General features: G+C 50.1%; 1 protein-coding gene across 1 annotated transcript in view; it reads left to right on the top strand.

The window, feature by feature from the left end:
* The window catches only part of SLC4A5 (solute carrier family 4 member 5), a 69,344-nt gene that overhangs the window by 25,145 nt on the left and 19,741 nt on the right, over positions 1–24,458 (top strand). The window contains exons 4-16 of the mRNA XM_087823646.1: positions 2,119–2,279; positions 3,307–3,462; positions 4,623–4,718; positions 7,096–7,151; positions 10,350–10,507; positions 10,937–11,024; positions 11,959–12,113; positions 12,487–12,678; positions 13,790–13,964; positions 15,833–15,966; positions 16,665–16,936; positions 21,158–21,216; positions 23,786–23,986. Of these exons, the coding sequence (XP_087679772.1) occupies positions 2,119–2,279; positions 3,307–3,462; positions 4,623–4,718; positions 7,096–7,151; positions 10,350–10,507; positions 10,937–11,024; positions 11,959–12,113; positions 12,487–12,678; positions 13,790–13,964; positions 15,833–15,966; positions 16,665–16,936; positions 21,158–21,216; positions 23,786–23,986 (1,903 nt within the window). The remainder of the gene's footprint in view (positions 1–2,118; positions 2,280–3,306; positions 3,463–4,622; positions 4,719–7,095; positions 7,152–10,349; positions 10,508–10,936; positions 11,025–11,958; positions 12,114–12,486; positions 12,679–13,789; positions 13,965–15,832; positions 15,967–16,664; positions 16,937–21,157; positions 21,217–23,785; positions 23,987–24,458) is intronic.

Here is a 24,458-nt window from a genome sequence, read left to right as displayed (position 1 = left end):
AGTGTATAATACATACGTACACTGTGTATATCCATATACTATTTACATACATCCAGTAATTGAGTGCTCACCTCCCACCCCCTATTTTCAGCAGCACAGGAAGATGTTAGTCTTTTTAATTTTTGCCAATATGAGAAGTTAAAGATTATTTCATTTGCCACAATTTAAATGTCCTCGATTACCAGTAACCTTGAGCATCTTTTCATGTTTATTGGCCATTTTTATTCCTTTTACAACTGCTCACTTCTCAGTTGTGTCATTTGTGGTTTTTGATGGGAAGGAGCTTTGTTCTATTATAAATATCAGTCCTTTCACGCCCTGTTCACTGCCAGTATTTTCCCAGTATGTTGTATTTCTTTGATCTTCATTTGTCTTATTTGGTTATATAGAAGTTTTAATTGAGTTTATTTTTAGGTAGCAAAATCTGTTCATTTTTTTCTTTATGGTTTTATATTTTGTTAAGAAAGACTTTCCGCACACTAAGAACATAAGAATACTCTCCTGTGTTCTCTTCCAGTATATTTATATTTTTGTTTATAGATTTAAAATTATTTATTTGTTTATTTATTTATTTAAATTGTGGTAAAATATACATAACATAAACTTTCACATTGTAACCATCCGCCGGTGCACAGTTCAGCGGGAGGAAGTACATCGCATTGCTGTGTAACCGTCACCGCCATCCATCTCCAGAACTCTTTTCATCTTGCAACACTGAACCCCTGTACCCATTAAACAGGACCCCCCTCCCCCCTTGCTTCAGCCCCTGGCACCCGCCATTCTACTTCCTGTCTCTATGAATTTGACCACTCTAGGTCCCTCATGCAGGTGGAATCGGACAGTATTTGTCTTTTATGACTGGCTGGCTTATTTCAGCCAGCACAATGTCTTCAGGTTTCATCTGGGCTGTAGCATGTGCCAGAATTTCCTTCCTTTTTAAAGCTCAGTAATACTCCATTATAGATTTATTTTTATGTTTAGGTTTTAATCCATGTGGTATTTAATATTGTGTTTGGTGAGAAATAGGTGAGAATATAAATATAAATAACTTTAAAAATGTATAATAAATATAAATAACTTTCTAATTTTTAGGTAGATCATCTTTTAAACAGCTCCTCCATCAAAACCCACATGCCCACGGGGGTCCAGGTCTGTTTCTGGACTCTTGTCCCTTTGTCTGTATCTGGACTGGAACCACATTGTTTTAATCACTGAAGCTTTTCAGCAAGTTTTATATCTACTAGAAACATGTCCACCTCCATTCTTCTCCCTTTTCAGACATTACCTTTTTCAAAGAAATTTTAGAATTAGATAGTCATGCTCCACAAATACTCCCTTGGGATTTCGATTGGAATAGCTTGAAGCTCCCCATAACTTGGGGCTGACATTTTCCAAAGCTGAGCTAGCTGACCTTGCTCTCTGGGCAGCTCTCCAGACGGTCAGGTGCTGCCCCCTGCAGGAAGGTGCAGGCAGGTGCTACCTCCCTACGGCCTTCCCACTCCGCCTGCTCCACCCAGACAGTGATTCCAAGGCTTCTAGAAATGACAAATCCCTACACATTCGTGGTTTAATTTATTTCCTTCCCCAGACGACATTTGGATTTTTAACCTGAACTTTCAGGACACAAATACAGAGTGGATGCTTGGAAACCTCAGGCCCTGCAGTAGTAGAACCCATCAGTAAATGTTTTCCCTGCTCCCAGCAACCACTGAGCACAAGTGTGACTGGCCCCAGATAACCAGTTTCCAGTTGAAAGTTTAACAGCTTTGTTCCCTCATTTTAAGTGTACAGTTAACTGATTTTTAGTAAATGTGCTAAGTTGTGCAACCATCACCAAATCCAACTTCAAACATTCCCACCCCCGACCCGAAATCCCCGGTACCCACTTATGGTCATTCTCTGGATGCCACTTTGCCCTGAGCAGGACAGCACCAGGAGGAGTGGGGCACAGAGTGAGGGGGTCCCTGAGAGATCCTCCACCTGTGAGTCTAGAACCAACGAATGCCGGATATCATGCATAGAGTCACTTGCAGGCCAACACCCTCTCCTGAGGACACCCAGCTAGGGGCTCCTCCTGAGGACACTGACCCTGCTGAGCCCCATCCTTACCCCTTCCAGGTGGATAAAGTTTGAAGAAAAGGTGGAGGAAGGAGGCGAACGCTGGAGCAAGCCCCACGTGGCCACACTGTCCCTGCACAGCCTCTTTGAGCTCCGGACCTGCCTGCAGACGGGAACGGTGTTGCTCGATTTGGACAGCTGCTCCTTACCACAGATCATAGGTGAGGCAGGGACTGCTGAGGTCCCCCAGCCCAGGGCAGCGCTTCCCCCTCCAACCACCTGCTCACCCTCAGTCCATGTGACATCCTCACCTCTGACACCGGCCTGATTCTGCAGAGACCAGACTGTGGGTCTGATGCTCCCAGGGCAGCTTCACAGTGGCTCCAAGTTTCAGTCCCGCGTGGAGCTCCAAAGAAAAAAAGATCATCCTCTGAAATGCCTCCAGCGATGTAGCAAAAGGGAGAAGGGCTTCCTAGTGTGGTCACAGATACCTGTCGCCATGGCTGGGTAAACGGATCACCATCCATCTTCAGGAAATTAGCTCTCATTTAGTGAAGTGGCAAAGGGAGGGGGTGGCTTGCCTCATCACCCCTAAAACTTTTTGTGAATTTTGTTCTAGCCCATTCAATTTTGCCAGAAGTATTCTGCCCAAAATACTTTCCTAAAGAGAATTCATGTTAGGACTAAAACATTTAACACAGTACTTTTGTGCATCTTAGGGTATTCCATGTGTATGAGCTCACTTGCTTTTTTTATTTGATTTTTTAGAGAGAGAGAGGGAGGGAGAGGAAGAGAGAGAGGGAGAGACATCCATCGGCTGCCTCCTGCCCGCCGCCTACCAGGGATCAAGCCCACAACCCCGGCATGTGCCCTGACCGGGGTACCAGCTGGTGGCCTTTTGGTGCACGGGATGACACTCAACCAACAGCCACACCGGCCAGGGCTGATTTCATTTACTTTTGACAATAGAACTGATAGAGCAGAGAATTTTACACACATACACATGCACCCACATGCGTGTGTACACATGCACACCCAGGGACACACACACACTCTTTTACTCTGAGAAGGCTGAAGGTCCCTGATTTGCCCAAGTTTCAACCGTTGGTAGTAAAACCAGGACTATTTCCACATCGCCTCCCTCCTTTAGATCGCTTTTAACCCCACAAATAACAGATGAAATGAAGACCCCCCACACTCCTTGTCATTCTGTCCCACACGGAGGAGGCGTGTTTGTTTCCCGCTTAGATGACGTCATTGAGAAGCAAATCGAGGACGGCCTCCTGCGGCCCGAGCTCCGGGAGAGGGTCAGCTATGTCCTCCTGAGGAAACACCGTCACCAGACCAAGAAGCCCATCCACCGCTCCTTGGTGGACATTGGCAAGTCAGTCTCCTCCTCCACCGGTGAGCTGGGCTGTACACTGGTGGGCCTTGGGCACGGGGTGGGGGGTGTTGGGGCTGGTGTCAGGCCCTGGTGCCCGGGTGAGCCCATGTCAGTGACCGGGGAGTCTTGGCAACTTGGAAGCTTCCTGAACTTCACAATTCTGGAGAGATTCTGAGGTTCTGGGGATTCCTTAGCCTCCTCTAGTGGGCTGTAGGGACCCCAGCCACACCCCAGTGTTGTCCCTACCACCAGAGCAGAACCATTTCTAGGAAGAGAGTTGATTCTCAGCCTGGGCTGTGCCTTGCAATCCACCCTGGAGAGTTGTACTCAGTTGGTCTGGGGTGTGGCCCGGGAGCAGGGAGTTTAGAAAGTTCCCCAGGAGATTGTCATGTGCACTCAGGGTTGCAAAATGCCATAGAGATGGTAAGGGCTTGAAGTTTTTCCCACTGAATCCCCAAGAAGAGCCAAGAGCCCCGGCAGAAAGGTGGGGGGGGGTTTGTTCCATTCACACATCTCAAACCTGTCACCCTCCGCTCTTGATATCCCAGAGTTGAAATGCCCAGACACTAGCCTCGCTGGACCTGCGGATAAATGCAGTAATCAGAGCAAAGTTGCTAAATAAAGAGCCTTGAGGAATTTCTTTATGTGAACTGTTTGAAATGGGAGGGTGTTTAGCATATCATAACAGCAGACACACACAGGGCACCTACCGTGCTCCATCACTGAAGCGTAACTCACTTTATCCCCACAATAACCTTGTGGCTAGGGACTGTTCTCACCATCCCCATTTTACAAATGAGGAGCCTTGGGCACAGAGAAGTTAAGTTACTCGCCTAAGGCCACACAGCTAGTCAGTGGTGCAATCGGGGATGAAACCAGGCCATCTACAACACTTGTGCCTATTTAATCAATTGGTTATCTATCTCACTTTCAACAGTACAAATATTTAATCTTGTTCAGACTATAAACTTGCTTAAAAAAAAAAAAAAAAAGCCCCAGAACAAGAGCAAAAAACAAAACAACCAAAACCACCCTTTTTCCTGGAAGGAGAAGAGACAAGTCTTGTAGCCCAGCTTTGTCTAGGTGAGATGATGACACGTTGTGGACCAACCACCTTATGGGAGAGGCTGCACCAGTCCAGCCAGGCTGCCAAGGCAAACCCCTCTCTTCCTCCTTCCAGGTCGAAGCCCGGCCCGGAGCCCCACAGCCGGCCCCAGCCTGCGCCACTCCACCGAGGACCTGAGGATGCAGCAAAGCATAAGTTACGGCCGTCTGTGTGAGTGTGCTCTCTGCCGCTGTGCCACTGCTTCTTCGTGACAGCCTCCTCCTGGCTGTGGCGGCTGTGGGACATTGTCTTTCATAGTCTTTCAAAGGCGGAGGAGACAAAGCCCAGGATCTGTCTAGAATTCTCAGGACAGGCACCAGGAAAACTAACTTTCACCTGAAACCCGGCCTGCTCGTAGAGCCTAACTTACTACTGTAATTTTCTATATAATTATTCCCAAAAATGCAGCTCTAAGTCAAGTCCTGACATAATCAACACCCAATCCTATGTGCTAGGCATTTGTATCTTAGCCTATACCTTGGTTTTCATCAAATTGATATTAGCCCTGTTTTTGGTAAGCAGCCTTCCTAGAAACAGAATTAAAAGCAGGTGAGGTAACTTCCCCCTGGGATAGAGAGTGTTCCCATCACTGGGTGACAGTCTCATGTCACGGTGACAATGAAACGCCAGTGGTCACATCCCCCTGGGTGCCAGGAATGGGGAGGGGGCTTGTGAGGTGCCTGGTTGCAGACAAGGCTTTTCTAGGCAGTTCATCAGCGATGTACAGGACAGGTGAGCTGAGAGGCAAAGAAAAGAGGGAACTTGGAAAATGAAAAGACAATGTGAAAAGAGCAGTCCTATTTTCTTTTCAACACTTTTACTAAAATGCCAAGCTATGAACAAGCACAGCCCAGGGCTGGGCCCCTACCAGACCTGAGGGGTGATCCGGGAGGAGCTGTGGCCCTGCCCCAGGCCTCTGCTGCAGTTTGCCACAAGCTTTTTTCTCTGCTCTTCGTGTCCCTGGGTCCTTAGCCCACCCCTGGACCTGGTTATTCCATGTAGGGGTGTCAGGGGACAGCAGCCAGCAGGCAGCGAATGTCTTCAGTTGCTGTGTAAGAGGCGCCCCTGCGCCCTGCTGCAGTGGTGGGGACCCGGATAAAAGGCATAAATAAGTGATTATAGCACGTGTGCAGCTGCCCCATACCGAGGTGGCACCTGGGGGAGCTCAGTGAGGAGGGTCACTTGCCTGAGTCTTGGAGAACAGGAGTTTTCCAGGAAGGAGCAAAGGAGACAAGCCACAGGTGAAGGGAAGACACTGTGGAGGGTGCTGTGTGTTCAGGGCAACACAGTGGTTCTGTCACCACGACTGTAGGGCCTGCAGGAAAGAGGGCCTCATTGAAGGGGCCTCTGTGCCCTGCAAAAAGGCCCAGCCTTTATTTTGATGGTAGTGGGGACCCCTGAGAAGTTTTAAGCAGGGGCAGACCATGATCAGATTTTTCTTTGAGAAAGAATAAACTAGAAGGGGAGGCAATTGGAAGCAAGACACTGGGCCGGCCTTGCGGCTGTGAGAGCAAGAACGGAGAGGGAAGGTTAAGGTGGGAGCTGATGATGGGGGTGGGGGGAGGAAGAACGGGGAGCTGATCTCTGCTCTGACTGCCAGTGGATGGGAGGGAGGGGGCACTGGGTGGAGTAGGGTCTGTGGGGGGAGTTATTTGGTAGAAGACATTGAGTTTCGTTTCCCAGTGTGTTGAGTTTGAGGTGCCAGAGGAGTCTGGAGCTCAGGAGAGAGGTCTGGACTGGAGACCCCACCTGGGCATCCTCAGCCCAGATGTGGCCATGGAAGCGACAAGAGTGGTGTGATTGACCAAAATAGAGGGGCTGAAGTCTCTGGAGGAGATGAAGGCAAAACAAGACCCTCAGGAGAGCCCAGCAGGAGAGGATCCCAGGAGGAAATAAGAGGAGGGGAGCCAAGGGAGCAGGTCCTGGAAGTGAGGGGACACCCAGGCTGCAGGAAGCCAAGAAATAACAGGCCTGAGAATGCCCGCTGGATCTGGCTGACCTTCTCCTGCCTTAACCAAAGGGAGGAACTATCGGCAGTTCAAATAAGTCACCATCACTGTCCTCCCCACGGGAAACCCACCTCCCCTCCCTCTGCCAGCCCAAACCCCTGGCCATCTTTAAAGACTCATGGAGGACCGAGGTGAAACTCGCCTTCTCTCTCCAACAAAGTCCCAGCTGAGCGACACCTGGGACCTCACCTGATAGCATGTCTGTGTCCCTCTCCACCCCCCAAATCTGGCACAGACCAGACATCTTGGTCTCTGCCCGGGAAGGTGGTCCCTGCCCTGGAAAAGGGGGTGAGGGTAGAGATGAGAATACAGCAGATACAGGAGAAGGGAGAAGTAGCACCTGGGGCCTGGCACCTCTTCTAAGAGACCTGCCATTGAAGGGAAGAAAAGAGAAAGGAGGCTAGCTCAGGAGGCTGCAGGCCTAAGGAAGGGGGGCTCTTCTTTTGCTTATGAAGACAGTTGAAGCATGTGTAGGGGCTAGGGAGAAAGGACCTGTGAGAGGTGGCTTCCCCTGATGGACCTTCTTTTTTCTCTCCTAGGCCACTCCCAGAGCAGAAGCATGAATGATATTTCTCGCACCCCAAACCCTGACCAGGTAGTAAAGCCCCAGCACTGGGCTGCAGTGAAGGGCCAGGGCAGGAGGGAGCCTTTGGTTTCGTTGGCACGGAGCTCCTATGGGCAGGACTCCACTCTCATGAAGGAGCAGGAGTCCCCAAGAAGGACGTGTGGCGGGGGAGGCTCTGGGCTGCCTGGTGACTCTGCTCTCTCTGTCACTTGGGTGTTGACTAATCCCCAGGCTCTGTGCCAGGCTCCTGGGATGGGTGGGGGGCAGAGAAGCATGATTGGGTAAAGTGCCAGCTTGAGATTTGTTGGAGAGAGAAAACCAGCACGCAGAGTTTCACCTCCTGTATGACACACAAGTACCTTTAAAGATGGAGTAGGAATTTGGGCTGGTAGAGACTGGCAATGGGGCCTCCCTGTGGGGACAAGAGTGGTAATGAATCAAGTGAACTGCCCAAAGATAAAGCCAGTTCCTGTCTCCCACCAGCTTGGCTCAAATCTCTTGATGAGATCAGAATCCTACAAACAGGTTGAGTCCATGCTCTAAGAGCCACAGCCGGAGAACCCTGTGACTGTGCCCTTTGGGGAAGCCCAGAAAAGCCCCCGTCAGTCCCAACCCCTGCACACCTCAAGGGCAGGAGAGCTCATGGTCCCCTTGCTTGTGCCCTCAGGAGTAGGAAGAAAGGTGATGAAAGAGACCTGAAATTTGGTGAGGACTCCTCAGGAGCTTGGGTGAGGGCCTGGCCTTCAAGGCACCCCAAGTTTGGTGGCAGGCAAAACAAAAGCAGTCCCTCGCATCAGTGTCCCGAGGGCCCTTTGGTGGCCAAATAATAAAATAACAATAACAGCATCTACCAACATTTAAAACCCACACACTGCACACATCACACCATGCCAGCGTCTTCTGTGCATCATGAACGTACTATCAGCTCCAATCTACCGAGAACATTGAGCCCTATAGCAGTTAACGTGCCCAAGTTCATGCTGCTCAAAGGTGGCAGAACCAAGATTTGACCCAGGCAGTCTGCCTAGAGCCCTTAATTTGGAAGTGACTTAGCAACGAGTATTCTGGGATGGTATTTAGAGAAGATCCTCACTTTAGTACAGTCAAGCGCACAGTGGGGCCCTGGTGAGTAAGATTGCCTAGTCAAAGTCATTCACGGCCTATTTTAACAAATGTCTAAGTGGTAATAAGAATTCGAGCTGTCACTTTCCCCAGGCAGTGCTGCCTTGATGTAGGGATTGGAGCCCAGCATCCACCGTCCAGCTCTTCTAACTGACCAGGTGATGCTGCTTCTCAGTATTTGCAGCAGCCGCAGCGGCTTGTTGTGGGAACAGCAGTCTGTCCGCCAGTAGGTGCTCTTTAGGTTCAAGCCCAGAGGCGTTTGCTCTGCAGGCTTTTTCTTCATGGCTCCTGCCCACCCCGGGCAGTCTGGCGGGTTCCCAGTGAGCAGAGGGTGGATTCAGACAGTACATTTGTGTGCAGTCACTCAACAGAACTGGACCAGACTCCCCATGGGTTCAGGAAGTGGGATCGGCAAGGCCCTGGCCAACTGTGGTCAAACCAGGGTGACAAGAACAGCCTCATGGCCCATTTCTGGGATGTCACCACTCTAGTCAGCCTTCTTACCAAACGTGTCACCACCTGCAAGGGAGGACCACGGCCCTGTTTCAGCTCCTGCCCTCTCCTGGATTATGAGTGTGCTGTTGGGCTGCCCCAAAGCCTCGTTGATGTCAAAGGCTTGTTCTCTGGGGCATTCCTGCCACCCCTCCTCTCCTCCTGTCCCCTGGATCTGCTGACCACCTGATGCTTGTGGGCACAGAACGGGCAGGGAGCATCGGCTCCCTTGGCACACCAAGCCCCCCATCCTGAAGAATGCTGCTTATGATCCAGCTGATTGTGCTGGAACAAAGGGACTTTCTGAGTTGTGGGGACTCTGGCCTTCCCGTTAACTCCTGCCCTTACTTGTTCTCACTGTGTCTGGGTCCTTGGGACTGTTGCCTGGGTGGTTGCAGTGAGTTTTAATGTTTAATTAGATTTTAAAGATTTGATTGGATTTAAGATATTTTAAGGGTGCCTTTTCTCATGCTGGTAGGCCACCCAGCCCAGCGTGTATCGTGTCCACCACTAGTCAATCAGGGAAATGGAGCTTGTGGGAAACAGACATTTCTGTGCCCACAGGAGAGGACCAGGGAGGAATGGGTGGCAAACTTGTGGCTTCCATAGGGTCTCTCTGAAGCACTCACCTCCACCTTCTGGGCCCTTTCGTCCTTTGTTGGTCACTGTGGACTTCCACCAGCCCTGCCCTCCCAGATGTTCCCTGTCCACCGTCTCTACAAAGTTATCTCTGTCCCTTGCCCATCCCCTTGCTGCCCAGAGGGAAAACAATCTGAAAAATGAGTGCATCCTAAGATGTAAGCTTGTGTGTGGCCATCCCTGGGGCATTTCATTGTAGAAGATAACTCAGTAGGAGTCAGTGTCTTACCCTAGCAATGACGTCATAAATGCAGATAGTGGGAATAAGTTTGGCATGATGACTTGTCTCCAGCACCTCTCCTACCAGACCGCACTTGCTCTATCTATCTGACTTTCCTGCCCTGAACAGACACTGGCCAGAGGGCACCTGGGCAGTCTAAGTTGTAAAGTCTCAGAAGCTATGGGCTTCCTGGGAGATCCCCTGGGGGTGACTTGGGGGCCTGGAAGTCTCCCGCAGATTGGAGGCATGGTCTAGGGGTCCCTGTCAACCAGGAAGCAGGTGGCAAAGAGAACATAAAGTGCATCACCCTGGACATCAGAAGGGAACCCATCCCTTCCAAGGTCACCTAAGGTGAAGGCAGAGAGGGAGGGATGGGCAGAGAGGAAGCTACAGTGTAAGAGCCAAGACCCCCTCTGCTTGAGCCACAGACGCTGGGGATCAGACCTGACATCCAGCAAGCCTGGGGCTCTCTTCTCTCACCCCTCAGCTCATGTTTCATCTGAGCAAAGTTTTTACCCCTCAAGGAATGTCTTAGGGATCGAGTCATTGCTGTTCCTTCCCCTCTACACAAGGCGTTAACAAGCTTCGAGGCTCCTCATCTGCAGAGTGGGAGAGTGGTTCTTTCTTTCAGGCCCTTGATTTCTGGGAGAACCTTTTCGGGTTAGGCCTCCACAGCAGCCTGAGGGGCTGAGGGAGTGAGAGCTGAAACCCCGCATGTGAGTAACCCCGGGCACCTCGCCTTCCCTCTTGACCAGCGGAAAAACAAATTCATGAAGAAGATCCCCAAGGACTCAGAGGCCTCCAACGTGCTCGTGGGGGAGGTGGACTTCCTGGACCAGCCCTTCATCGCCTTCGTGCGCCTCATCCAGTCGGCCATGCTGGGAGGCGTGACCGAGGTGCCCGTCCCCACCAGGTGAGGGCCGTTGAAATCTGCCCCGAGTCCTGCCCCCTGAGACTGGCTGTCCACACTGTCAGCACAGGGTGCTGGGGGAGACACTCCTAAAACACGGGGCAGTGAGGAAATGGGCTGGGGAGGGAAATCTTCTGACTGGGGAGGAGTTTTAAAAAGTTTGTTTTAAATAATCATTCTAAAGCAGGAGCCAGCAGCTGGGAGGTGCTGTTGGGTGGGACACCAGAGCGCAGTGCGGATGCTGGGGGGGGGGCAGCTAGTGGCGTGGAGAGGAAATGTCTCTCCAAAGCAAACAAGGGAGTCAAAAGAGGGAGGGACAAGTTTACAGCCAGTTAAAAAGTTAAGAATGGACACTGTTCAGAGCCAGACTCCTCTTCGCCTGCTTCTGGTTTTCCTTCCCACGTCCCTGCTCCCCACCCTTCATCTTTGCAGATTTCTGTTCATACTGCTGGGACCTTCTGGAAGGGCGAAGTCCTACAATGAAATCGGCCGTGCCATTGCCACCCTCATGGTAGACGATGTGAGTGGGAACGAGAAACGTACTCCTGATGTCATGGCTCCTGACCAAGCCCTGTGCCTTCTCTCATTTACCCAACAGGCACATTTGAGTACCTACTGTGTGCCAGGCTCTGTGTAGGTGCTGAGGATACAAGGATGAGGGAATAGTCCCTGCCTTTAGGAGTGTCAGCCGAGTGGGGGAGACAGACCTATATAACTCAGGAAGTCAGGGCAGGCTTCACACATTGGGGGCCTTAAAGCAACCATGAGCAAGAGGCAGGCCGAGCCTGGGAGGCAGGCGTTCCAGACAAAGGGAACGGGGGCAAGGTTCGGAGAAGAGAAGCTGGATGGAAGTGGTTCAATGCAGGCTCAGTGTGGGAGCTTGGAGAGCAGGAGGTGACACAGAGAGGTGAGTCAGAGACCATACGGAGCCTGTGGGCAGAGCGGAGAGTTCATACTCTGTTCCTGGGGTGATGGGGCGCCTAGAGGTCGCCAAACATGGGCATGATCCAATCAGATCTGTAAGTCAGAGAGAACACTCTGGAGACAGCGTGGAATGAGGCAACCTGACCCTCCAAAGATGCAGGGCTAGGAAGTTATAAACAGACTGGAAATAGCTGAGCTTCTCGGATTGGGCTCTGCTCAGGTTTTCTAATGAGCGTGCTCCATGCAAAACTGAAAGCAGAAAGGTCGTCACTCAACCGAAGTCCAACAGCTGGAGCAAGGAGACTTGGCCTTCAGGCCCAAGAGTGGCCATCTGCCCCCAAGGCTGCTGTTTCCCAGTGGGCCATATTTCACCTGCTGGGCTAATGCTCTCATTTCAAAATCTGAGCAAATTGGCAGCGGGAGCAACGGTTCAAAGTGATTTTCTTTGAGACTGTGTGGTGTGCTCCCGGGAGGTGGGTAACAAGGGGACATAGGCCGGAGCTGACCTCCCTCTTCCTCTTCACTGTCAGCTCTTCAGTGATGTGGCCTATAAAGCCCGCAATCGGGAGGATCTGATCGCTGGGATCGATGAGTTTCTGGATGAGGTCATCGTCCTTCCCCCTGGAGAATGGGACCCAAATATCCGAATCGAGCCCCCCAAGAAGGTGCCCTCTGCAGACAAGAGGTGAGCATGTGAATGGAGGGGTGGCAAGGGGGGGAGTGGTACAAAGGAAACTTCAAGTCTGGCTGTTTCTTTTCTTTTGGGGGGGGTTTAAAAGGAAGCTGTCAGCATACATGGGTTTATACCTTTAACTCCCCAGTTTCATTCTATTTCTCTCTTTAAAAAATCTGAGGCAAATATACTGAATTTGAACATCTATAAAATCTGGGTGACCTATGTGTGGGTACTGTTCTATCATTTTCTGCATTTTTCTCTATATTTAAAGATATTTTATCATTTTTATTGGAGAAGAGGTGTTCTGGGGACAGTCCTGGAGGGGCTGAGTCCTTCCCAGGATTGGGGGCTACACTGTCCCATATCCTTCTTCTTCTTCCAGGAAATCCGTGTTCTCCCTGGCCGAGCTAGGCCAGATGAACGGCTCTGTGGAGGGAGGCGGTGCGGCTGCAGGAGGTGGCCCTGGAGGTGGCAGTGGCAGTGGCGGTGGTGGGGTCGGCGGAGGGAGCAGCGGGGATGACAGAGAGATGCCGGCCAAGCATGAAATCGGGGAAGAGCTTATCTGGACAGGAAGGTGCCCAGCCCAGGCCTGACAGTGACGCCAGCGTCCTCTAGACTTGTCCCCTTCCCACCCACCCTGTAGGAACCTTCCCCCCCCCATTCCTGCAGCGCCCACTCTGCGCCATGAGGTCTGGCCATGGGGTCTGGCCATTGCGCTCTTTCCTTCCTCACACCCTCAAAGCCCCTCCTGCCTCCAGCAAAAGGGTTCCCGTAGGAGAGGGCAAGTGGGACCCAGCACAGGCGTGAAGGAACCCAAACTTTTCTCTAGACACCCTTTTTATCTCTATTAGTTTTCTAAGGCTGCCATAAACAAGTAGCACATACTAGGTGGCTTAAACAACAGCAATTTATTCTCTCACAGTTCTGGAAGCTAGAAGTTCCAAATCAGAATGTCAGCAGGCCTGTGCTCTCTCTGAGACTGGGGAGACTCTTCCTCGCGTCTTCCTAGCTTCTGGTGGTGCCGTCAACCCTGGTGTTCCCTGGCTTGCAGCTGCACCACTCCCATCTCACGTGGTGGTCTCCCTGTGTTTCCATCTTGACATGGCATTTCCCCCTTCTTATGAGGACACCAGTCATATCGAATTCTGGCCCACTCTAACGACCTTATCTTAACTTCACTACATCTACAAAGACCCTATTTCCAAATAAGGTCACATTCCCAAGTACCAGAGGTTAAGGTTCCAAGATACCTTTTGGGAAGACACAATGAATCAGTGTTATAATTTGGATGTCTCTGTCTCCTAAATTTGGATACATCTGTGTTTACCAAGCACAGGTGCCCTTCAGATGATCAGGAACCTGAGGAGAACTGCTGTGTGTGGACCCCAAGATTTCCACTCCCCATGGAATGTTAGGTCTACCCCAGGGCACATTCCTTCTCCCTCTCCCTCTCCCACCCAGGCTGTCTGTGACCACCCCTCACAGTGGAGATGGCACCAACCACAAACTTTCAGTCTTGAGAGAATTCTTCCCTGGTCTTAAACGTTCTGGTGGAAAGATCTTTGCCCCCATCCGCTCCTAGCCAAGTTCCCTTCCTCACCCCAGACTGCAGACTCTTGTTAATAGCCCTGCCCCTGCACTAGTGTCTGTGGTGAGAAAGCAGCACTTGGGCCTGTCTTAAGCAGGTTCTTCGGTGGCCTGTGCCTGGATGTCAAGAGGAAGCTGCCCTGGTTCCTAAGTGACTTCTCCGACGGCTTCCACATTCAGTCCATCTCGGCCGTCCTATTCATCTACCTCGGCTGCGTCACCAACGCGATCACCTTCGGCGGGCTTCTGGGGGATGCTACTGACAATTATCAGGTGTGTGCGCGCCTGGGGACGAGTGCAAACAGCGGTAAAATCTGCTGCCACTGGGTGGCAGTAAGGAGCTTCGTCCCTTAATCCCCAAATCCAGTCTTGGGTTTCCTCTGTCATCCAGGTTCAGACCATCGCTTTAAATAATACTTTACCCTTCAAAAACTAGTAACAGGCCAACATTATTAAAAGACCTAAGGCTAAATCATGTTACTAAAGACCAAATTTAAGGACTATGTAAATAGATCAAACTTTTAAGGGGAATCATCTGCTCTATCTGATACTTTTCACACCGATGCTTGAATGAACTTAATCAGCATAATTAATGAGTTGCTAATTTTGGCCTTCTCACATTTAAAAAACAAAAACCTTAAATTCTTAGCTTGGAGTTAAGACATTTAGAAAGCTGGTAAACTATTACCATGACAACAACACAGGCCTCCCTGGGGAAAATCCGCCCAGCAGACACTAGCTTGAGCTCTGAACAGGGTCTTCTCTGAAGGGGCCCTCAAGAGAGAACCATTAGAAAGCTCAGAACGTTCAGGTGAAGACCCATTTTCCCAGATACAACTGAGATGAACACCTATCTCCATCCAGCCCACGCCGCTCTCCTGAGCTGCAGGTCCAGTAACCAGCTGCCTCTGGGCATGTCCATACAGCTGCCCCTTGGGATCCTCCAACTCACAGAGCATCCACTGCATCCATTATCCTCCCTCCAGACCTGCTGTTCCACCAGCACAGCGAGTGACACCATGGTTCGCCCAGCTGTCCACGTATCAATTCATAAATCCAGCTTCCCCGAGGGGCCCTCATAACATGGTCCTACTTGCCTCTCACACCAGCGTTCGCTTTCTCAGATTCCTGTGCTCCTCGCTCAGTCTGCATTGTTTTCCATTAATCCTCATCATCTTTCAGTTCTTCAAGGCATGCTCCCTTCATGTCCAGCCTTTATAAACACTGTTCCCTCTTCCTGGGACACTCTCATCACTCCACTTACCCTTTTTCCCTGGTCAATTCCTTGCTCAATTTTTGGATATCAACTTCCACATATCTACCTCTGGAAAGGCCTTCCTGACCTCCCCTTTATCCCTACTGTGTGCTCCTATGGCACCCTGACCGTATCCCAACTTATCACACTCCTTAGCAGTGGTTCTCAACAAGGGATTATTTTGACACACACCCCCAGGAGACATTGGGCAATATTTAGAGATAATTTGGGTTGTCATAACTGGGAGGGGGTGCTCCTGGCATCTTGTGGGTAGAGGCAAGGGATGCTGCAAAACATGCTGCTATGCACACCACAGCCCCCCCAGAACAAAGAACTATCTAGCTTGAAATGTCAGTAGTGCTGAGGTTGAGAAACTCTACTATATGGAAATTGCCTGTTTATTCGTCTGTATCTCCTACTAGATTGAAAATATATTATCTTGTTTACTGATGGGTCCCCAATATCTAGCCCATTGTCTGATATATAGTAGGCACTTAATGAATTTTGAATGAACGAATGGTCTGACCTCCAAAGCTCCTAATAGCTGCTTGAATGACTAAATGATTGGGTAGATAAATGGGTTGTCCTCTGGGAGTAGGATGGGCATGGGGACAAGTAGAACCATTGGCAGTCCTGTTTTCTAGGCCTTAGGGTACCATAAGGAAGTCACACAGGACCTTTACCCAAATGGAATTAGAGAGAATGATGTTGGTGATTGTGGGGGGTTGTGGAGTAGGAGATGGGGAGCAGAATTTGGGAAGTAGAGGGCCTGGGATAAAGGACAAGCACTGTGGTCTGGGCCCCTGGTGAGACAGGTGTGTTCCATTTTGTGCCAAGAGACCCCTTATCCTGACTCCACGGAGCCTCACATTCCTTGTGCCCCCAGGGAGTGATGGAGAGCTTCCTGGGCACTGCCATGGCCGGCTCCTTGTTCTGCCTTTTCTCGGGACAGCCTCTCATCATCCTGAGCAGCACAGGGCCCATCCTCATCTTCGAGAAGCTCCTCTTTGACTTTAGCAAGTAGGTGTTTCTTGGTTGCCCCCAATGCCTGTTCTCATACTTGGGGCAGTCTGCTGAGGCTGGGGGGGCGGGGGTGGATAACCCCAAAGGGGAGGCAAGGGCGAGGAGGTCCAAAGCTGTTTTTACCTATGCAGAGGACTGCCAGGTGGTCCCTCTGACCCCCTCTAGCTACGTGCCTTTAGGCCATCTTAGTGCATATCAGCATAGCTAATAGGGAGACCTCCAGGAAAGATGAGAGGAGAGAATTCACACCGCTCTGCCTGTGAGCAACAATGACTTGGAAGTCAGTGCAGTGCATGAAAAGTCTTGAGCTGGAAGTCAGAAGGCTACATTCTGACCCAGCAGCTCCTGTCACCACTCCAGGCTCAGCTACCTCATCTGCAACATGAGGCCATTTCTAAGGCCTGCCCCAGCTGTTAGTCCAAAATTCCTTGGTGGTTTTTTATTTATTTTTCACTCTGGGTATTTGTTACCAAGTTGTGAGAACTGAGATGTCTTGCCACCCCCATGAGATCCTTCCTCAGAATTCTCAAAGACCAGACAATCCCACCCAGGATTTTCCTTGTCTCCAGTCCTCTTGCAGTTCCTAGGAGGGCACCTGTGCCACAGGAGAGGCACATGAACCATTCAGGGTCTGGGGAGCCAAGCACAGCCCAGAGCCCTGGGCTGGAGGCCCCCCACTTTCCTCTGTTTTCCAGAGGCAATGGCCTGGACTACATGGAGTTCCGCCTCTGGATTGGCCTGCACTCAGCCATCCAGTGCCTTATCTTGGTGGCCACAGATGCCAGCTTTATTATCAAGTATATCACCCGCTTCACTGAGGAGGGCTTCTCCACACTCATCAGCTTCATCTTCATCTACGATGCCATCAAGAAGATGATTGGTGCCTTCAAGTACTACCCCATCAACATGGACTTCAAGCCTGACTCCATCACCACCTACAAATGCGAGTGCGTTGCTCCGGACACAGGTGACCAGTAACCCCAGTGGTGTCCTGGGTCCCCACTCACCCGCCTACTTCCCCCCATCATGTGTCTCTCTATTCAAGTGCAGGAGGTTGAGCTTGCTTTGAGGGCACCTACTGTCCCAAGGGAACAAATGGGGAGTCTTGAACCTAGTGTTTGGAAGAAAACCAAGGGGACAGTAACTCTAATGAGAGTCACGATACCAGAGCCCAGGGGTGTAATCAGGAGTGAGCAAGAACACCCAGGGAAAGGACGAAAGCCTGCTTTGCCTCAGTGTGAGGTAATGGGGAGGCCACACCTGTCAGGGATTCTCCCCAGCTTCATGGGAACATGATACCATGAGCTCTCCCTAGTGTGTGAGGTGAGACCACACCAGAGGGATGAAATCCCTACAGATAGGGTTACTTCCAGGGTGGAGGGGCAGTCAGGGTGGAAGAGCGTCTGGCAACCTTGTCATTTAAAGAATAGCTAGAGAAGCCGGGGTTATTCGGTATGTTGGAGAGTTGTGAGGGAAGGACGGTCATGTCACAGGGGGCCAGATTCGCCCCGTGTAACCACAGGATGCAGAAAGAAAACCAAGGAGCAGAAGCTCCAGAGAGCCAGGTGCTGGCTGAATTCAGGGAAGAACTTAGAGTGGTGGGAGCACCCACCCTGAGTTTCGCCCCCTTGGGTTGTCTCAAGCTACTTGGACACTACCTAGATGTCCAGCTGCCGAAAGTATTATAAAAAGAATCCCTGCACTAGACAGGAAGCTGAATCAAATGACTGGCTGACCTGGTGATACTCAATGCCACTCCTGCGGTTCCTCTCTGACCCAAAAACTAATTAATACTTCAATAGCGAAATAGTTCTCAAACATGCATCAGAATCACCCCAAAGTCTCCTTAATAGGCAGCTGGCTTTACCCCAGACTTTCTGATTCAGCAGGTATGGAGTCATCTGTGAAGGTAGGGCTTCCCATAGACTGAACCCCTGGCTTCCTTCACGATCATGATCATGTCCCAAAGAGCCTTCAGTGGGATGTGGCCAGAGAGCCCAGAATGCTACAGAGCAGGGGTCGGAGATCCACCCATATATATCTCTGAACACCATCAGGCTGTAACCACAGAGAGCAAACTGAGGTCCATAGACCACCCAAGGTCACCCCGAACCTTAGTTTCCCCAGCTGTAAAAGAGGGACATTGATGCTGGCCCTGCCAGTCTCACGGAAATCTTGTGAGGTTTTCAAATTGGGTTATCAATAAAAAAAAAAATTCATCATAAGTCAATTAAAAATATTTCCTCCACAGTTATGCTCCCTCTTCAGGCCTTATGGAAACAAAGATGTCCTGACCTCAGGGAATATAGTTCTGGTTTTATCTTCTCTCCTTACATCACTGCACTGATTTTGTAACAAAGTCTAGACTTAATTTTTTCTTTCATTTTTTTTTCTGTCATTAATTTTAAGTTATTCCATTAAAATCCAATGACAGATAAAGCTCTTCTTTGTCCTGAGCTGGGATGTGTTGCTTGCCCGGGGTAGCCAGGAGATCCTACCTGCAGGCTCTTTCTGTCCTGCCCTACAGTGAATCCCGCCTCTGCACCTGGGCCCCATCAGAGCCCTCCCTTTTGCTGCTTGTACCCTCTAGATTGTGGGTTCATTGCACTGAACAGAAATATCCCCATAAACAAAGCTTTTGAAAGCACATGCCCTTTCTCTCTTTGAGAAACAGTCAAAATTCTGGGGTCATATGTGGAGCTTCAGCCAATCTGAGCACCATGTGTTCACAGAAGAAACCAAATGTCAGGGTGCCCTAGAAAGAGGGCATGTAGGAGCATGTCAGATAGGATTTGAGGGGCTAAATGAAAGCCACCTGCCTTCCGACAGTGGCCCCTCTGGCCTTGCCGAGGTGCCTGATATCTGTGGCCTCATCTTTTTGGGTCATGCTATTGTCATGGTTCTCAAAGTGCACCCCCCACACCAGCCCTCCCCATCCAGGAGCTTGAGAGAAATGCAAATTCTTGGGCCCTACGCCATACCTGCTGAATCAGAAAGTCTGGGGTAGGGCCAGCTGCCTATTAAGGAGCCTTTGGGGTGATTCTGATGCATGTTTGAGAACTATTTCGCTATTGAAGTATTAACTAGTAATACTGAGCCATTATAAATCACTAACCCTAGTAAGATTGGGCTTACGGCTTCTTCACAGAGCATAAAGGAACTGGAACCAGGACAAGCTGGTTTTGATTAGACTATGTAAAGGAAAGTTCTAGACATTTAGGAGACTGGGGGTGGGGGAACTAGCTGAGGAGGGTTCCTCTCCCAGGGGGGCCACTTGCTTACTAACTGTTCCGTATTCCCAGTTTTTACTGCAAAACCCAGTGTGACTATGGCACGCTGTCACTCATCGCCACTCTTCATCATAAGAGCTTGTTTGGGGCACCCTCCTTTTAAATTTAATCTTGTTTCCATTGTAACTGATTTGTATTCTATTTATGGATGCTGCACACACTGACTTGGCCGCTTCCAATCCCAAGTGAGTACCATTTGCAAACACTAGAATTTTAAACTATTTGATGCTTGGATATTCTCTGGAATTTTCCATGTTGAAATTCTTCCTCCTTCATCTCAAAGTGGCTTTGCGATAAATCCTACACAGTTCTCAATATCAAAACATGGCTAAGCCTAATGGAAGACATCACGGGAATGTCTGGTGTGACCAGCTTGGCAGTGGAAGGGCACCCGCGCTCGCCAGGCTCGGGCGGGAGCTGGGAGCCCGCAGCGTCTGTGTGGGTGGCCCTGGGTCGCCTTCTTGCCACCTTTTCCACTCCGTTTTTAACTGTGCATCATACTCTCTTGGTCAGTGGGGTGAGGGACAGCAGCAAATGTCTGATTTCTATGAAATGAAACTTTCTTCAGAATAACAGTAATAAGCCTCTGTGTTGTAGAGCTTCTAGGAGTGTTGTGACCTAGATCCCACTGAATCCCTTAGCCACTTCCACCCCCATTTCCCCAGAAGTGGGCAACTTAGAGGATCCCTGTGGTCATATCCACCCTATGACAGCTTGTTGGAGGCTGAAGGAAGCTTCAAGAAGAGCCTCTTCTTCCCTCTGGGTTCCTAACCACAGCCAGCAGGAGCCAAACGGTGCTGGCAATGAATTTCAGATTTGCCACCAGCAAGCTGGCCGCAGGCCCCCTCCCTCCCCAAACCTGATGCACTGGTGCTGCTCAGTCAGCCTTCCCTGCAGGAGGAAGGCCGGGAGGACTTGGCCCTTGCCCTCCACCCGTGCGGTGCAGGAGCAAGAGAGGAGACCTGGCCCTCAGCGGCCTGCTTTTGTGATGAACGGCCACATCCCCCAGGGTGGGGTCACGGTTCCTCTCAACTCCTCTCACAGCCCCTGGTGGGAACCTTCATATGCTCCTCCTAGAGTTAGAGGTGCTGAGGCAGGGGCCAAGTTTAATTTTCCTCAGCTGGCACTCAAGCAGCAGATTAGAGAAGATAACATCAAAGCCAAGGAGTCCTTTCAGGCCCAGCTGACCGAAAAAACACCCCCAAAATTAGCACATGTGGACGAAGCAGGGGAGAACAGAAAGAAATGTATGTGGAGAGAAGCAGGACAGGGCAGAGAAGATGCTCCCTGGGTGGAGCTGGGAGGTGTACAGGCTCTGGGCCACCCTGCCTGGGGCGGGTCATGGCTCTTCCAAGTCTGAGCTGTGTGACCTTGGGCAATGGGCCGGTTACATAACGTCTCTGGGCCTCAGTTACCTCACCTTTAAAACGCGGAAACGTCTTTCAGATTTACGAACTTAACCAGATGTTGTGTGTTAAGGGTTTGGCATGGTGCATGGCACAGAGCAATTTCTTTGAAAATGTTTACGTAAGAGCACAGACACGGGTCCAGTGGCCGGTAGGGATTCGCAAGGCACAATATTCCCTGGTTTGTGTCAGCACTTTGTCTTGGCAGCAGCTCCCTTACTTCAGGTTGTAAAGCCAGCCCTTCAGCATCAGACAGCGGCCGTCTTAGCCTGGCCCAGCCGGTCTGTCCGAGTTATGGTCCCGGCTCCCCCCCATCCCCTTCCCCGGGCGGAGCACAGAGGGGTGGGGTTCGATGAGCTGCCTTCACAACGGAGCCAATCCTTGGCTCTGAGGGACTGGAGGAAGATGGGGAAAGGTGGGGGCCTGGAGGGGGTGGTCACATCTCCCTGCCCAGCAGCTGCTGACCCTCCCATGTCTTGTGCTCACCCACAGCGAATATAACCGGGTTCAATGCTTCAGCCCTGCTGCCACCAAACACCAACACTTCTCTGGTAAGTCCTTTCCTCTCATGTCAGACACTCTTGTTTGTGGGGAGAGTGAGAAAAGTTGGGAAACTGAGGTCATCCTATGGCAACCCAGACTTGCAGAGGTCAATCCCAGCGGCCCATCAGGGTCCCCTGGGAGCCTTGTCAATGCACATTTTAAATTTACATATATTCTGTCAATATCCCATTTATAATATGCCTCATTTCATTAGATCCATGTGCATAAATGCCACGCGCACTCTCGCACACACACACTCAAAGGGGAGGTGGACCTGAGGAATGATAAATAGGGTGGCACGAACAACACTGTGAACAAAGTTTCCCATCCATCTTTCTACCTCTTCCCTGGCCTCCTATCCAGGATCCCATTTCCCACCCAGCATGCCACTCCCCAGCCCCAGCACGTTTACTCATCACCCCCACCCCCACCCGCCCTGCCTGATCTGTCCTTTGTGCTCATGAGTCTCCAAGCCCTCAGATCTGGCTTGCTTTTCCCAATAATAATGAACAGTGGCCCTCATTATTAGGAGGAATAAAAGGAGAGTAATTTACAATAAAATTAAATAGATATTTAAATTTTTTAATGAGTAAAGTTTCGGGTGGGAAGTCTGAAACCAGGTGAAGGGTAGCACCTGGTTGGCCCTGGGGGAGATTCTTGAACATCTCATGTCCCCAAGGTCGCTCCTGTAGTTGCCCCCACACAGGTAGCTGACTGCTCAGTTGGCAATTTAACCTAAGATTTTTCAAATATCCGATTTTGAGAGAGGAGGAATGGAATCAGTGCCTGTGCCTGAATACTTACTATGTTTGAGGCACTGTGTGTGCTGTGAGGGCTAAAGAGACATGTGAGAAACAAACATGCTCTGCCTTCAAACTCGCTTGTAATAGGCCCGTGGAGATAAACCTGAAAAGTAATGGAGGGCACAAGCAGAGCATTCCATGTGACAAATATAGGCCAAGTGTGTGCTTCCACGCCTCGTGGAGAAACTGGAACGCGGTCTGGTCTTAAAAGTTGGGAAAGTTGGTCCCATAGAGAGAAGTACATTCCAGTCGAGGGACCAGCATAGACAGAAAAACACAAGCATGTTCCAGGACAGTGAGTGAACCATCTGGTTGAGAAAGTGTGATGGTGGGGGTCTCACAGGGAAACCATGAGAGGTGAGCTGGGAGAGAGACGTTGGGCCAGACCAGTGGGGCGGTAGAAGCATGCTACCCTGCAGGAGGCATTTAAAAAAATACATGTCTTTATTGATTTCAGAGAGAAGAAAGGAGAGGGAGAGAGAGAGAGAAACATCAATGATGAGAGAGTCATTGATCAGCTGCCTCCTGCATGCCCCCCACTGGGGATCGAGCCCAAAACCCATGCATGTGCCCTGATAGGAATTGAACAGTGATCTCCTGGATCATAGGTTGATGCTCAATAGCTGAGGCACACTGGCCAGGCTGCAAGCGGCATTTTTAATCGCCACGGTGATTGAGGGACACCCTGACATTCAGCATATGGCTGGGCCTCTCTCTTTATGTGGCTTTCTCCCAGCTGGGTGGTCCAAGAGGGTTCCAAGAGGGTGAGAACAGATGCTGCACCTTGAGGCCTACGCTCAGAACCTGCTCGAAGTTACTTCCTCCCATTCTATTGGTGTAAGTAGGCCCAGGGGAGCCCAGATTTAAAGGGGTGGAGAAACAGACTGCACTTTTTGTTGAGAGAACTGTTAGGGTCACATTGCGAAGGAGCATGGACACAGGGAGGCATGATTCATTGGGGCATTGTCATTAATCAAACTACCACACTTCTCTTAAGCCACACGTCCATTATAATTGCAAGCATCTGTTTATTTCCTTACATAGGTTCCTGAACACTTAAACATTAAAATTTTTAAAAATTTATTTAATTTTATTACAAATTACTCTCCTTTTATTCCTCCTTTTACTACACTTAGAAACATATATATACATATATGTGTGGGTATATACATATGTGTATTTATGTACACATGTATGTATATACATGAATATATAGGTATAGGAATATACATAAGAATATAATATATATCCCTATATATTTATATATAAAATGGTGCATGCCCTGGATTTTGGGCATCTAAAGAGGACACCAAAAGGGGAAGTGACTAAAGCAGCTGACCCAAGAAGGGCCTGATATGGGTGGGATGTGAGCCCCAATATGTGGAAGGGTGCATATAGGGATAGGAAAGGGAAGAATAAGTGTGAGACACTCCCGGGAGGAGGTGGCCCGAGCAGGGAGCGAGGCCTGCTGAGGCAGAGGGCACCCCACCACCCTCCGTGCTTTTCCTCTGTGCTAACACAGCAGTGCATCCTGGAACACAGTGAAGAAACATATCTGAGCTGCTCATCTTCCAAAGGAGCCTCCTGTTGGCCATTCCTTACAGCCACCTGTCCCCAGGAGCATCCTGCTGTTGCTGGGCTCCACGGGGCAGGAGGGCTAGGGCCCTTCAGAGAGCAGGAGGGGGGTGGGGACTGCCTGGGGACTGCAGGGAGAGGCCAGTGCTGACCCCTCAGGATGGCCCTGACCTTTTCTCTCCTCTGCTTGGTCTCCAAGTACAACCCCCTTAACCTCACAGCGCTGGACTGGTCCCTGCTGAGCAAGAAGGAGTGTCTGAACTACGGGGGGCGCCTGCTCGGGAATTCCTGCCAGTTCATCCCAGACCTGGCGCTCATGTCCTTCATTCTTTTCTTCGGGACCTACTCCATGACGCTGACCCTGAAAAAGTTCAAATTCAGTCGCTATTTCCCTACTAAGGTAAGCTCACCCTGCAGCTAGGAGGGGACCTATAGTCAGACTGCACAAGATCTGCCTGAGCGGACTGTGAGCCACTCACGGGATGGACACGTCAGCTCTGCTCACTGAGGGTTTTCAGGTTAATAGCACAGACCTGGAGTCAGAGAGCGGGCCTCCTTGGCGATGAGTACCCTTGACAACACTTGGTGTTTTCAGACTTTTATCTTTAGCCTCTTTGTGTTTTTTAAATTTCCCCGATGTGTTGCAAATATCTTCTCCCTTCTCCTTTTTAACTTTCTTAATGGTACCTTTTCATTAATAGAAATTCTTAGTTTTACTGTAATCAAATATATCAAAATTTTCCTCAAGGAAAATATTGGACAGAAGATATTCTCTTATGTTATGGTCTAAAAGTTTCATTGTTTTTCTTTTATGTTAGATCTACAAACTATCAGAATTGCTTTTAACATACAGTATGAAATAATATTTCTTT

The sequence above is a fragment of the Miniopterus natalensis genome, chromosome 13 (genome assembly GCF_054644295.1).
Source record: "Miniopterus natalensis isolate mMinNat1 chromosome 13, mMinNat1.hap1, whole genome shotgun sequence".
Taxonomy (NCBI): Eukaryota; Metazoa; Chordata; class Mammalia; order Chiroptera; family Miniopteridae; genus Miniopterus; species Miniopterus natalensis.
Note: the sequence above shows the minus strand (reverse complement) of the source record. Positions and strands in the feature narration are given on the sequence as shown.